The 16,104-nt window shown below is 44.5% G+C and overlaps 1 protein-coding gene across 1 annotated transcript in view; it reads left to right on the forward strand.

The window, feature by feature from the left end:
* The first annotated feature begins 611 nt into the window (after positions 1 to 611).
* The window catches only part of LOC126455765 (uncharacterized), a 198,524-nt gene continuing 183,031 nt past the window's right edge, over positions 612 to 16,104 (forward strand). The window contains exon 1 of the mRNA XM_050091530.1: positions 612 to 849. Within this exon, the coding sequence (XP_049947487.1) occupies positions 612 to 849 (238 nt within the window). The remainder of the gene's footprint in view (positions 850 to 16,104) is intronic.

Below are 16,104 nucleotides of genomic sequence, written 5' to 3' on the forward strand. Positions count from 1 at the left end.
AATCTAACACCGTCAGCATCACCTCCTTTAATTCCACTACATTCCATTATCCTTGTTTTGCTTTTGTTGGTGTTCAGCTTATGTTCTCCTTTCAAGACACTGTCCATACTGCTCAACTGCTCTTACAGGTCCATTGTCGTTTCTGACAGAACTACAACGTCGTCGGCAAACCTCAAAGTTTTTCTTTCTTCTCCATTGGTTTCAATTCCTACTCTAAATTTTTCTTTTGTTTTCCTTACTGCCTGCTCAATATACAGATTGAGTAACATCTGGGATAGGCTGCAACCCTGTCTCACTCCCATCTCAATCACTGCTTCCCTTTCATGCTCCTAGACTCTTATAACTGCCATCTGGTTTCTGCACAAATTGTAAATAGCCTTTCGCTCCCTGTATTTTACACGTGCCACCTTCAGAATTTGAAGCTATCGAACTAAAAAGGTCGATACGCACTTGGATGGTACGTTTCTTGTTATGTTATTGTACTGACTGCATTACACTATACAATAGCTGTAATTATTTGTCGGATATTAAATGTGTGAGGTGACACTGAAGATTTGCGGAGATACGTTGTCCAGTAACTCCGTAGCGCGCTGGTGGAGTGCTGGTCGTGGATGTCATTGCTCCTGCGTGTGTGTCTGCTGACAGGTGGTGGTGTGTTGTTGCCAGGGACGTCCGGCGTGGACCTGTCGCGGTCTCTGCTCGCCGTGGCTGACCGGCTGAGCGAGCTGCGGGGGCCCGTGGGGGGCGCGGCCACCGTGCTGCTGCTGCTCTGCTACAGCTCCTCGCTGTCCGACGCCGACCTGCAGGCGGCCGCCGACCAGCTCAGCGCCATCAACGCCTCCTTCCCGGGTGAGTGCCAGACTGGTGCCCACCTCTTCACAGACACTGAAGAGCCAAAGGCACTGGTACACCTGCCTAACATTGTGTGGGGCCCCCGCGAGCATGCACAAGTGCCGCAAGACTCCACTAATGTCTCAAGTAGTGCTGTAGGGAACTGACACCATGAATCCTGCAGGGCTGCCCATAAATCCGTAAGAGTACGAGCGTTTGGAGATCTCTTCTGAACAGCACGCTGCAAGCCATCCCATATACAGGGTGTTTCAAAAATGACCGGTATATTTGAAACGGCAATAAAAACTAAACGAGCAGCGATAGAAATACACCGTTTGTTGCAATATGCTTGGGACAACAGTACATTTTCAGGCAGACAAACTTTCGAAATTACAGTAGTTACTATTTTCAACAACAGATGGCGCTGCGGTCTGGGAAACTCTATAGTACGATATTTTCCACATATCCACCATGCGTAGCAATAATATAGCGTAGTCTCTGAATGAAATTACCCGAAACCTTTGACAACGTTTCTGGCGGAATGGCTTCACATGCAGATGAGATGTACTGCTTCAGCTGTTCAATTGTTTCTGGATTCTGGCGGTACACCTGGTCTTTCAAGTGTCCCCACAGAAAGAAGTCACAGGGGTTCATGTCTGGCGAATAGGGAGGCCAATCCACGCCGCCTCCTGTATGTTTCGGATAGCTCAAAGCAATCACACAATCATCGAAATATTCATTCAGGAAATTAAAGACGTCGGCCGTGCGATGTGGCCGGGCACCATCTTGCATAAATCACGAGGTATTCGCAGTGTCGTCTAAGGCAGTTTGTACCACCACAAATTCATGAAGAATGTCCAGATAGCGTGATACAGTAATCGTTTCGGATCTGAAAAATGGGCCAGTGATTCCTTTGGAAGAAATGGCGGCCCAGACCAGTACTTTTTGAGGATGCAGGGACGATGGGACTGCAACATGGGGCTTTTCGGTTCCCCATGTGCGCCAGTTCTGTTTATTGACGAAGCCGTCCAGGTAAAAATAAGCTTCGTCAGTAAACCAAATGCTGCCCACATGCATATCGCCGTCATCAATCGTGTGCACTATATCGTTAGCGAATGTCTCTCGTGCAGCAATGGTAGCGGCGCTGAGGGGTTGCCGCGTTTGAATTTTGTATGGATAGAGGTGTAAACTCTGGCGCATGAGACGATACGTGGACGTTGGCGTCATTTGGACCGCAGCTGCAACACGGCGAACGGAAACCCGAGGCCGCTGTTGGATCACCTGCTGCACTAGCTGCGCATTGCCCTCTGTGGTTTCTGTACGCGGTCGCCCTACCTTTCCAGCACGTTCATCCGTCACATTCCCAGTCCGTTGAAATTTTTCAAACGGATCCTTTATTGTATCGCTTTTCGGTCCTTTGGTTACATTAAACCTCCGTTGAAAACTTCGTCTTGTTGCAACAACACTGTGTTCTAGGCGGTGGAATTCCAACACCAGAAAAATCCTCTGTTCTAACGAATAAACCATGTTGTCTACAGCACACTTGCACGTTGTGAACAGCACACGCTTACAGCAGAAAGACGACGTACAGAATGGCGCACCCACAGACTGCGTTGTCTTCTATATCTTTCACATCACTTGCAGCACCATCTGTTGTTGAAAATTGTAACTACTGTAATTTCGAAAGTTTGTCCGCCTGAAAATGTACTGTTGTCCCAAGCATATTGCAACAAACGGTGTATTTCTATCGCTGCTCGTTTAGTTTTTACTGCCGTTTCAAATATACCGGTCATTTTTGAAACACCCTGTATTTCCGATAATGTTCATGTCTGTGGACTTTGGTGGCCAGCGGAAGTGTTTAAACTCAGAACAGTGTTACTCGAGCTACTCCCTAGCAATTCTGGACATGTGAGGTGTCGCATTGTCCTGCTGGAATTGCCCAATGGAATTGAATGGATGCAAGTTATCAGGCAGGATGCTTACGTACGTGTCACCTGTCAGAGTCGTATCTAGCTGTAGCAGGGGCCCCATATCACTGCAGCTGCACACGCCCCTTCACCATTCAGAGCCTCCACCAGCTTGAACAGTCCCCTGCTGACTTGCAGGGTCCATGCATTCATGAGTTTACCTCCATACCCGTACACATCCGTCCGCTCGATACAATTTGAAACGAGACTGATACGACCAGGCAAGATGTTTCCGGTCATTAACTGTCCAATGTCGGTGTAGACGGGCCCAGGTTAGGCGTAAAGTTTTGTGTCGTGCAGTCGTCAAGGGTACATAAGTGGGCGTTCGCCTCCGAAAGCCCATATCGATGAGGTTTCGTTGAATGGTTCGCACGATGACACTTGTTGATGGCCCATCACTGAAATGTGCAGCAATTTGCGAAAGGGTTGCAGTTCTGTTACGCTGATCGATTCTCTCCAGTCGTCGTTGGTCCCGTTCTTGCAGGATCTTTTTCCGGCCGCAGCGCTGTCGGAGATTTGATGTTTTACCGGACTTCTGGTATTAACGGTACACTCATGAAATTGTCGTACGAGAAAATCTCCTCTTCATCGCTATCTCGGAGATTCTGTGTCACATCGCTCGTGCGCCGAGTACAACACCACGTTCAAAATAATTTAAATCTTGATAATCTGCCATTGTAGCAGCAGTAACCGATCTAACAACTACGCCACACTGGTCTTATATAGTCGTTGGCGATCGCAGCGCCGTATTCTGCATGTTTACATATCTCTGCATTGTATTACGCATGCATATACAAGTTTCTTTGGCACTTCAGTGTATATTACTAAACAGCCAAAACAGTATTTCTGTCGCAGTTGCAGATCGTCTGCTTAACGGTTTGTGTGTGTGTGTGTGTGTGTGTGTGTGTCGTTTACGGGCGCTCGACGGTGAGTTTATCAGCACCACCATGAAAATTAGAAGATTCGAACGTGATAAAAAAATTTAACAAGCGATCTGTATAGAGGGTGATTTAGCTGCCGCCAGCGATGTCGTGTGACACATTGTGCAATGTTATACCTGGCGTTCAAAAACCACGAGTGACATTTTCATACTCTCTCGTTCGCTACGCACAAACTATTAGTCCTACAGAATAGATGAACAGGATCCTTTTGTAGGAAATTAAATATACCTAAGTTCTGTCTAGAGATACGTTTTCGCTGGAGGCCACGGTTTGGAGTTATTCAAGAAAATAGCACAAAAGTGACCTCCAAACGCATTACCGTCCCCGACACTCATCCACGACCAGTCAGGATTTATAGTGCGTTTCTTGTGGCACTTCCCCCCTACCACTGTACAAAAATTTTTCGACGTATCCTACTACAAAATTTAACTCAGAAAAGAGTTCAATAAATAGTGCAAAAAAAAATTTTTTTTTCTGGGACACTTTTTGTGAAAAAATTCGGAATTTGTTCTAGGACATCGTGAAATATTCCCGCTTCAACTCCTATAGTTTTAAGAAGTTCCGATAGGTGGCGGCGTTTTAAGGAGCCTTCAAAATGACGTTTGTACCGAAGATGCGTTCCCTGTCGTTCAGTTTCTTTTGGTGGAAAACCAGAGCATCGGAGATATCCATAGGCGCTTGCACAATGTCTACGGAGACCTGACAGAGAACAAAAAAAGCACAGGTCAGTTGTTGGGCGAGGTGTCTGTCACAGCACAACAAGGTCTCGCAGACCTGGCCGAAGTCCCACGTGCCGGCTGCCAGCACGCAACTGTTGACACTGAAGAAACGACTTCAGCTCGTTCGTAGCTACAAAAATGCAAAAAAACTTGTCCTTCTCCATCACGACTCTAGGCCTCACCCAAGTATGCGGTCCGAGAGGGACTCACAAAACTTCGGACTGTTCTTTCTCATCGACCCTATAGCTCGAATTTCGCGCCTCCCGACTTCCGTCTCTTTGGCCGACATACGAGGTGCATTCAAGTTCTAAGGCCTCCGATTTTTTTTCTCCGGACTGGAAAGAGATAGAAACATAAGCATTGTTTTAAAATGAGGCCGTGTTCATTGTCAATATGTCCCAGAGATGGCAGCACCGTACGGCAGATAGAATTTTACCGCCAGCAGCGAGAATGAGAACTGTTTTAAATACTTAAAATGGCGACGTTTTCCTTACTCGAACAGCGTGCAATCATTCGTTTTCTGAATTTGCGTGGTGTGAAACTAATTGAAATTCATCGACAGTTGAAGGAGACATGTGGTGATGGAGTTACGGATGTGTCGAAAGTGCGTTCGTGGGTGCGACAGTTTAATGAAGGCAGAACATCGTGTGACAACAAACCGAAACAACCTCGGGCTCGCACAAGCCGGTCTGACGACATGATTGAGAAAGTGGAGAGAATTGTTTTAGGGGATCGCCGAATGACTGTTGAACAGATCGCCTCCAGAGTTGGCATTTCTGTGGGTTCTGTGCACACAATCCTGCATGACGACCTGAAAATGCGAAAAGTGTCATCCAGGTGGGTGCCACGAATGCTGACGGACGACCACACGGCTGCCCGTGTAGCATGTTGCCAAGCAATGTTGACACGCAACGACAGCATGAATGGGACTTTCTTTCTGTTGGTTGTGACAATGGATGAGACGTGGATGCCATTTTTCAATCCAGAAACAAAGCGCCAGTCAGCTCAATGGAAGCACACAGATTCACCGCCACCAAAAAAAATTCGCGTAACCACCAGTGCTGAAAAAATGATGGTGTCCATGTTCTGCGACAGCGAGGGCTTAATCCTTACCCATTGCGTTCCAAAGGGCACTACGGTAACAGGTGCATCCTACGAAAATGTTTTGAAGAACAAATTCCTTCCTGCACTGCAACAAAAACGTCCGGGAAGGGCAGCGCGTGTGCTGTTTCACCAAGACAACGCACCCGCACATCGAGCTAACGTTACGCTACAGTTTCTTCGTGATAACAACTTTGAAGTGATTCCTCATGCTCCCTACTCACCTGACCTGGCTCCTAGTGACTTCTGGCTTTTTCCAACAATGAAAGACACTCTCCGTGGCCGCACATTCACCAGCCGTGCTGCTATTGCCTCAGCGATTTTCCAGTGGTCAAAACAGACTCCTAAAGAAGCCTTCGCCGCTGCCATGGAATCATGGCGTCAGCGTTGTGAAAAATGTGTACGTCTGCAGGGCGATTACGTCGAGAAGTAACGCCAGTTTTATCGATTTCGGGTGAGTAGTTAATTAGAAAAAAAATCGGAGGCCTTAGAACTTGAATGCACCTCGTAAAGATGCACTCCGTGGGAAGCAGTAAGCGAATGATGGGTAGTTTACCGATGCAGCAGAGTGGTACCACGAAGGCATACAGGCCCTCTCAGTAAGGTGGGGTAAGACAGTTGCACTGAACGGATAATATGGTCGAAAAATAGAGTTTTATAGTCAAACTAGTCCGAATAATATGGTGTACTGGAATCCTGAAGAAAACCAACCTGTTATCAGAAAAAAAAAGTATCATGTTGCGTATTGAAGGCTTGTGGTACAGTAAGTTACCTACAAATAGGTTCCGTTCATTTTTTTCGTTAAGACTGAATTTTTGAGCGTAGCGAGCCAGAGAACATGAAAATGTCATTTATGGGTTCTGAAGGCGTGATATAACACTGCGGTTTGTATGAAACGACGTTGGTAGGGGCAGCTGTATACAAAACGAAGTGACCTGACTGATGAACTGACTTTTCTTCGCCCAGCCCAAACTGCCAACGACAGGAAGTCGAGATTTTGAGAGGATGTTGATCTTATACCGTAGACACTGATTAAGAATGGATATTCCGAAATTTCGCACCTAAGGTGGTGAAACAGGAGATGAAAGGTTTTTGAAAATATGTCGCTGACAAGGCAGTGTTGAAGCTAGAACTACGAACATTGGTATTTCCTTTCTCGGTCAGTAATAAATACGTGTTCCAGCATCTGTGGTAATTCAACCGCTTAGGGGGTGAAATAGCGCATGAAAGTTTTCTCTACAGATAAATCGTTATTAAAGAACTACTAAAGCATTTTTAAAGGTACATCTATGATAATTGGTATTTGGCTTTTCGGGTAGATGTAAAGAAATATGTGTTAGCGAATTAGTTTCTAAGGAAACATCACCACAAGAACTCAGAAGCTACCATTAACAAGAACTTCCGAGTCCAGCTACCATACGCGCTTTTTCGTCAGAAGCGCATTCGGAAAAGGCCATGCTTCATGGCTTTCATTTGCATTTAGAAGGTGATGTAATTTGTGAACTGCACCAAAGAAAGCTAGTTTAAAAATCAGCTCGACAAAGAAGTACTTCCTCACTGGAGCTTTGTGTAGCCTAGGTACGCTGCTTCTGCATTGTTGATTTTCACGTGAACAATATGGAAAATAATATATAAATTCAACTGATGTTTTAATGTGGAACTTATACGAAGCATTGCCTTCTTAAATGTTAATACCCTGTCTGCAGCTTGTAAGAGATGGAAAACTGAAACAGATCCACGGGATTATGTGGGTGCCTGACCACTTATAAGAAACACGGATAAGACAGCCACCCTGATAACACATTAAAAACTTATCCTTCAAATTTTATAGCATAGGTGGGACATTTCATAAATCATTAAAATGCGCTTCACATTCGTGTCATTGTCATCTAAAATAGAGGTCGCATCTATTGGCAAGTGAGCTGCTGGCGTTCTGTCTGAATATAGAACACAGTCCACTAAAATGTGGCGCCGCTTGATCAGTATGCCACAAGCACCACGTATTGTTGGGTCCTCTCGCTGGAGCAAGAAGGTGTCATAGGGATGTGTGCTACGAGAATACCGGTGACAAGTACCTCATCCCGTCTGCGTGGCTGGAAGGAGGTGCGCCATGAGAGTTGATGACTTTATCAGATGCAGCTCATTGCTTACGACAAGAAGAGAATAGAGACATTCGAAATGTGGTACTACAGAAGAATGCTGAAGGTTAGATGGGTAGATCATGTAACTAATGAGGAGGGACTGAACAGAATTGGGGAGAAGAGGAATTTGTTGCACAGCTTGACTAGAAGAAGGGATCGGTTGGTAGGACACGTTCTGAAGCATCAAGGGATCACCAATTTAGTATTGGAGGGAAGTGTGGAGGGTAAAAATGGCAGGTGGAGTCGAAGAGATGAATACACTAAGTGGATTCAAAAGGATGTAGGTTGCAGTAGTTACTCAGAGATGAAGAACCTTGCACAGGATAGGGTAGCATGGAGAGCTGCATCAAACCAGTCTCTGGACTGAAGACCATAACAACAACAACAATGCAGAAAGTATCCACTGAATATGCCCCCACAATTATATCGTTATGTAACGTCATAAACATTGAGATGCGGAAAACACTATCTTTTCTTAAACCAGATCGGCAATTACTCAGACTACTGTCATAGAGTATTTGATAATGAGGGGATTCAGCAACCTCCAAAAAAACTTTAAATATACTTTCCAACAGTTTGTAAACATATTCTCTCATGCAGCCCCACAAAATAATGAAATAAAAACAGTTTATCACTTACAAAATGTTCGTTATTCGTGCAGTGAGACTTCATCCACAAGCATGACGTTTTAGTTTACTGTTTCTTTACTGCTAACTCCATTCGTCATCAATTTCGCAGACAGTATCCACATGTTCCACTGAAGATACAGACAAAATTATTTCATTGGTTTCCACTGTATAATTGGAAACTGATAAAACGAACGTAATTAGGGTTTTGTGCCTTCAAGTGGGAATGTTTTGCATGGAGTCACACTAATGTGACCACCGCCATGTTCGAAGTCATGTTCCAATAACAGCACTAGCAATGGAGGGTACGCAAACCGTGTCGAGGGACACGGAGAATAGTGCAGTCGTTAACGTAATGCGGAAACGGAGGAAGGGCACGATCATTGGCTTTCGGGCCATCGGTGGAAGCATTTCCTGAACGGCTAAGTTTGCAAACTGTTTGCATGACGCCATGGTTAAAGTATACCGTGCATAGGAAAATGGGTTATCCAAAACCGGCACCTAGGCAATTGTGGCGCACCACAGCAATAGCTGACGGGGGATTGACGGCTGTGGAAATGTGTGTACGGGTGAGCAGACGTGCATCTGTTGAGCGGCTGACCGCCCAGATGAACAGAGGGCCTATCAACACTGTCTCCTCAATATCCGAACACTGCTGCGTCTGCGCCTCCGCACCAGTCACGCGGTTCGTCCACCCATGTTGATTGCTGTTCATTGGTGGCAAAATCTGGAATTTGCACGCCAGTGACGCAACTGGACGTCCACTGAGTGCCGACAGCTGGCCTTTTGAGATGAATCACGTTTTGTCCTTCATCGGCTGTTGGTGTCTACGGCGTGAAACGCCTGAAAACGAACGTGCTGCAAGAATCGTTGGAGGGTTCCACAGCAGAGTAGGGTGAAAGGGCCCTGTAGTCCTCTTTCATTATCATTTTATTTGCTTTCCAATGATACAGAACGGTCTGGCATGCGTGAGTGAATGAATGTGGGTGTGTTTCATTTTGTATACAGTGCTGCAGAGAATCAGCGGTGGTCGTACAGAATGGCCAACCCTTGTAGTTTGCAGGTAGACCAAGAGGTTTGCTCCCCTTGTGTGAGAGTTAGTGGTGTTAGGCTGGTGGCGGAAGCCTCATCTCTGGGTTTTCCTAGGCACGGGGTAGAGTGGGAGGCGTTGGAGTGTGTGAGACGGTCAGTCTGCTTCCATCTCGCGTGATGGAGACACTTAACATTTATAATGTCACCTCTCTTGGACGCCTATGTGCTAATTACGACAATTTTGTAAGGCCTGCGTGTTATAGGCAACTATTAAAATCACCATTGTTTGCCTTGACGTTGTAACCTGTATGTGTCCTAAGGTATGTAACTACATTTATATGTATACATGTTATATAAGTGGAATCCAAGCCCACTTTTATAGTGTTTTCTGTCCTCCTTAGATCCGATGATGGCGGCTTCAGTTACGCCGAAGCCGGTAATCATGGAATAAAAAGAATTCCTGCGCTCTTGGCTACCAGTTTATTGTTTTACAAGCATCTAGATCGCTCCCACATGAGCAAAATTTGCTCCCTACAAAATATATATACTGAGTGTGGTGTCACCGCCAGACACCACACTTGCTAGGTGGTATCCTTTAAATCGGCCGCGGTCCGTTAGTATACGCCGGACCCGCGTGTCGCCACTATCAGTGATTGCAGACCGAGCGCCGCCACACGGCAGGTCTAGAGAGACTTCCTAGCACTCGCCCCAGTTGTACAGTCGACTTTGCTAGCGATGGTTCACTGACAAATTACGCTCTCATTTGCCGAGACGATAGTTAGCATAGCCTTCAGCTACGTCATTTGCTACGACCTAGCAAGGCGCCATTACCAGTTACTATTGATGCCGTAAAACATGTACCGTCAAGAGCGATGTTCACCAATTATGGATTAAAGTTAAGTATTCCAGCAGCTACGTACTTTTTTTGCTAGTATAATTACCTTGTCCTGTTCCAGACCTCACGCCAGCCTGCGTGAGCTTAAACGCGTGCCTTTCGGCTTCCTCATAGTGGGTTGGCTGTCTTGCCAATCCACAACACTAAGCCTTAACATTTCCCTTTTCAGATTTCCTAGCTTCTCCTACCACGTTCAGACTTGTGACATTCCACACCCCGACTCGTAGAACGTTAACCTGTCAGTGGTTTCCAACATTTATCTCACTCCTTAACACTGTTCGAATGTGGCATATGTCATAAACACTCGTCTGAGAAAAAGAGTACTGTGATTACGTAGCTTATTGTGATATGGATAGCAACAATCGAATATGTCTAGTACAGTGCCCTAGTGCATAATAATTGTATTCCCCAGTGATGTGTTGTAGTTCCAATATGACAAACACATTACTAGCTTAACTCTATTGCAAGACTCGATCTTTTTCCTCTCTCATTCCTAGTACCAAGACCAATTATCAGCCACTCAACGCTGGAACCTGGTCCTCCATTTGCTATCGCTGCTGAAGGAGCCACAACCGAAGAAGTAGAAACCAAGCTGACATCTGTTCTCGAAGGACTCTCCATTTTCTACGACAACAACCACTTGAGACCGAATCAGGATAAAACTCAAGGGTATGAGTTCCATTAGGCAATAAGGAGGAAAGAAGAAAGCTGCACATCACCTGTGGAGGACGCATTCTACATCACTGTGTCCACACCCGAGACCTGGAGCTATACTTGTATCGTGCCTTAACGTATAAATAACGGTGAATAGACACCAGGCACATGATATGCACCAGAAAACAACTATATTCGCAAGATGACAAACGCTACACGGGTAGTGCAGCCCGGAGTTCGCACATCCGCTCTTACTCTGTGTTTCTCTGCTGCAGCTCGCCTTGCACCAGTCTGAAGGAACTCTGTGCGCGCTAATCAGGTTGATCTGGCACTTCATGAGACAGGCCGCATAGTCAGAGGCTGCTTAAGAGCAGTCAACAAAATCTTTCCACTCATTGGAGTAGCACCACCAGAGATGAGAAGACAGCTAGCAGCAGAAAATGAAAAGAAGAAACAAGAAACAGATCCAACGGTTCCATTGTTCGAAACACACGCCTATCCATCACGACTGAAATCCAGAAGACGTTTCCTCCTTACAACAACACCAATTCCAATTTCAACAGGACCCGCCCATCTGAGCTGTGGAGAACAGTCTCCTGGAGGACAAAGTACAGGAGATGAGAAGCTACCATCAGACTGCCATCCCAAATACTGGGACCTGGAAGACCCTTAACAGGTTGAGGAGTGACGAGGTGCAAGACTATTTCGAAGAAGTGGGATATCAGTGATGATGAATTTTGTGAATGTGGGGCAAAACAGAATTCCGCACACTTCTTGGCCTGCAGTAACCTGAGCGAAACCTGTAACATGGAAGACCTGTTTGCAGCGAATGACTGTTGCTGGATATTGGACTCATAAAGTATGAAATTCTCTGTAATTAATATTAGATTATAGTTTTTATTACATTGTGCAGGATAATGCATTGAAATCGGATAAATCTAAATATTCTAGTTGTTATGATAACATATCGACGAAGTTAATCAAAGAGTGCTCATGCGAGTTGAGTTCTGTCTTAAGTAATTTGTGTAATCAAACTCTTATGAATGGAACATTTCCAGACTGGCTAACATATGCCGAAGTTGAGCCTCTTGACAAGAAGGTGGATAAAGAGATACCATCAAACTATCGATCAATTTCATTTTTGTCAGCTTTTTCAAAAATATTTGAAAATTTTATGTCTCCTTAAGCATCTGACTGCAAATAATATATTACCCAAGTCACAGTTTGGGTTTCTTGAGGGTTCCAATACATAGAAAGCTCTTTTCACGTGCGTGGAGAACGTACTTAACTCATTAGACAACAAATTAGAGGCTACTTGAATTTTATGTGACCTGTCAAAAACCTTTGACTGTGTGAATCACAGCATTCTCTTAACTAAATTAGAATGTTTTGGTGTCGCCAGAAGTGCGGAAAAATCGTTTGAGTCTTATCCAACTAATGGCAAACAAGCCCGCCCGGTTGGCCGTGCGGTCTAACGCAGGGCTTTCCGGGCGGGAAGGAGCGCCTGTTCCCTGGCACGAATCCGCCCGGCGGATTTGTGTCGAGGTCCGGTGAACCGGCCAGTCTGTGGATGGTTTTTAGGCGGCTTTCCATCTGCCTCAGCGAATGCGGGCTGGTTCCCCTTATTCCACCTCAGTTACACTATGTCAGCGATTGCTGCACAAACAAGTTATCCACGTATGCGTACACCACCATTACTCTAGCACGCAAACATAGGGGCTACACTCGTCTGGTGTAAGACGTTCCCTGGGGAGTCCACCAGGGGCCGAACCGCACTGTAACCCCGGGTTCGGTGTGGGGCGGCGGAGGGGTGAAGTGGACTGTGATAGTCGTCGTGGGGTTGTGGACCACTGCGGCTGTGGCGGGGACGGAGCCACTCCATCGTTTCTAGGTCCCCGGTTAACATACAATACCATACATACCATACCAATGGGAAACTAACAGCGTCGTTGAGAAATACCTGTACAGTAAGCAGTCAGTCTTCATCTGACTGGGAATTAATTACATGTGGTGTTCCTCAAGGTTCCATCTTGGGTCCTTTGCTTTTTCTTGTGTACGTTAAGGGCCTCTCGTCTGTTACATTGCCAGATGCTAAGTTTGTTTTGTTTGCAGATGACACAAACATTACAATAAGTAACAAGTGAAATACAGATTTAGAAATGGCTGCTAATCAAGTTTTCATGGACATTAATAAATGGTTTAAAGCTAATTCACTGTCATTACACTTTATAAAGGCCTACTATATGCAGTTCAGAATCTTTAAGAGATTTCATCCCAACATGTGTATAACATATGATGACATGCAGATCGAAGAGGTTGACAGCGTTAAATTTCTGGGATTATAACTTGATAATAAATTCAGTTGGGAAGGGCATACCACAGAATTGTTGAAGTGTCTGAACAAGTTTGTATTTGCAGTGAGAATGATGACAAATGTAGGAGATATAAATATAAGAAAAACTTGCATACTTTGCTTAATTTCATATGGGATCATATTCAGGGGTAATTTCGTCAAACTGAGCAAAAGCTGTTAGTGTCAAAAAGCGTGTAATAAGACTCATTTGTGGTATAAATTCAAGAACATCATGTAGGAACCTGTTCAAGAAACTTTGTATTCTAACCGCTGCTTCTCATTATATTTATTGCTTAATGAAATTTTTTTCAAGTAATATATCTCTATTTCCCACCAATAGCTCAGTACATAGTATCAATATTAGGAATGAGAGCAATCTACATAAAGAACTAAAATCCCTCACCTTGGTCGAAAAATAGGTCCAATATTCTGGAACACACATTTTCAATAAATAGCCAGCAACCATTAAAAGCTTGGTTTCAGATAAAGCACAGTTTAAACCGAGTTTGAAAGAGTTTTTGATAGGCAACTCCTTCTACTCTGTACATGAATATCTTAACAGGGACTATCAGACCAGCTTAAGTAAAAATGTCTGTTAGATTTCAGATTTGACAGCATTTGGTCACAACAGTAAAGGTTGGGTATTTTGTGTTTGATAAATTAATTAAAAGTGAATAACTACGTTTCATTCTAACTGTGTATTCCGTAAATATTAGCAGTTCCGGTTTAATGTAAAGTATTCACCTATTTTGACAATCTCCTGACAAACGATCAGGGTAGTGAGTATTAAATTCAAATGTTTTATGTTTTTTATGTTATACTTCCTGACTTGTTCCACGCCCACAAGAGTCATCTCCTTTTTGCACTGTGGAATGAAAACTGAATCTAATCTTATCTTGATTATTTTCACTGTGGCTGAGAAGTGGGTAGAAGGCCGACGAACAAGGAAAGTAATGACGCAGTACAGGGTACAAGCAGCGATCTGCTTACCGTCTCTGGCACTGAAGAAGCCCATCCACTTCCGCCTCGCTCTTGATTCGCCATTGCGTGTACATAGGAGCCCAGAGCACGGGTAGGATTTGCGTGACTGTCGCTGGATGACTTCTTGTTGTGAGGGATGCGGGCCAGGACGTGCCATATGTTGAACCCACTTACTTACAAACACAGTGCCAAAATATCGTCACGCGACCTTGTTATGTAACCACGCTTCATCAGGCGCACTTCTGAGTACTCTTTGCGCAAGTATCGAACTCATTATGCCTGAGACTGGGTGTTACACATTCCTACTTGAGGTAGTATTGGCAAAATTACATGAAAATATGCTATAAACATATGTCCTCAACCACATACTTCGTGACATAGGAAATATCCAGCCCTATGATAGCCGTCTGCTTGTTGCCACTCGTTCTTAAACATCGTCCAGCCGTCCACCTCAAAGAACCACAAATTCGTGCGAACACGTCAGTATGCATTCAGGTAGTTTAATATGCCAAGAACACCATTCCGGTGGTGAATCATTGATACTGCAATTGTTGGACACTACATTTCTGTCTTTTTTAAGTGTATAGTTTTACATTTCTGAACATTTACAGCAAACTGCCAACCTTTGCGCTACTTTGAAATCTTATCAAGATCTGACAATATTTGTGTGGATTTTTCCGGATAGTACTAGCAAGCGAGGTGGTGTAGTGGTTAGCACACTGGACTCGCATTCGGTAGGACGACGGTTCAAACCCGCGTCCTGCCATTCTGATTTAGGTTTTCCGTAATTTCCTTAAATCGCCTCAGGCAAATGCCGGGATGGTCCCTTTGCAAGGGCACGGCCGATTTCCGCCCCCATCCTTCCCTAATGCTAGATTCTCCTCCTAGTTGCCGATGGGACGATAAACACTACAGTCTTCTCTCCTCTCTCTCGGAGAGTACTTCATAGCATCATCTGCAAAAAGCGAGAGCTATTAATACTGGTGCTACGTCATTCATATACAATATGAACAGCAATGGTTCCGATAAATTTCATTTGATAAGGTCTTAAGTAACTTTTACATCAGTCGATGACTCTCCATCGAAGGTAAAATACTACGTCTACTTCCACCCTACTAGCACATCTTCAATCCAGTCAAGATTTTCTTTTGGTGCCCCGTAAGATCGTACTTTCATTTCAGTTGTTTAAAATGTAAGAACATTATGTGTACCTCTGGAGCGACTCAAGTGACGCCAATGCGTGCTTCACCAAAGAAGACGAAGTAAATATTGCTGAATTCCAATCAAGGATAACTGCCAAGATGAGAAACATAGAAGCAGATATCCTTGGTGTAACGAAGCAGCTTAAGTCACTTAATAATGACAAGGCCCATGGTCCAGATTGTATACGAGTCAGGTTCCTCTCAGAGTATGCTGATAAAATAGCTCCACATTTACCAATTATATACAACCACTCGCTCACAGAAAGATCCGTACCTAAAGACTGGAAAATTTCTCAAGTCACACCAATGCCCAAAAAGGGAAGTAGGAGTAATCCGCTGAATTACAGGCCTATATCACTAACGTCGATTTGCAGTAGGGTTTTGGAACATATTCGAACATTATGAAGTACCTCGAAGAAAACGATTTATTGACAAATAGTCAGCACGGTTTCAGAAAATGTCGTTCTTGTGAAACACAACTAGCTCTTTATACTCATGACGTAATAAGTGCTTTCGACAGGGGATGTCAAATTCATTCCATATTTTTAGATTCCCAGAAGGCTTTCGACACCGTTCCTCACAAGCGTCTTCTAATCAAACTGCGTGCCTACGGAGTACCGTCTCAGTTGTGCGACTGGATTCGTGATTTCCTGTCAGAAAG

This window comes from Schistocerca serialis, chromosome 2 (genome assembly GCF_023864345.2).
Source record: "Schistocerca serialis cubense isolate TAMUIC-IGC-003099 chromosome 2, iqSchSeri2.2, whole genome shotgun sequence".
Taxonomy (NCBI): Eukaryota; Metazoa; Arthropoda; class Insecta; order Orthoptera; family Acrididae; genus Schistocerca; species Schistocerca serialis.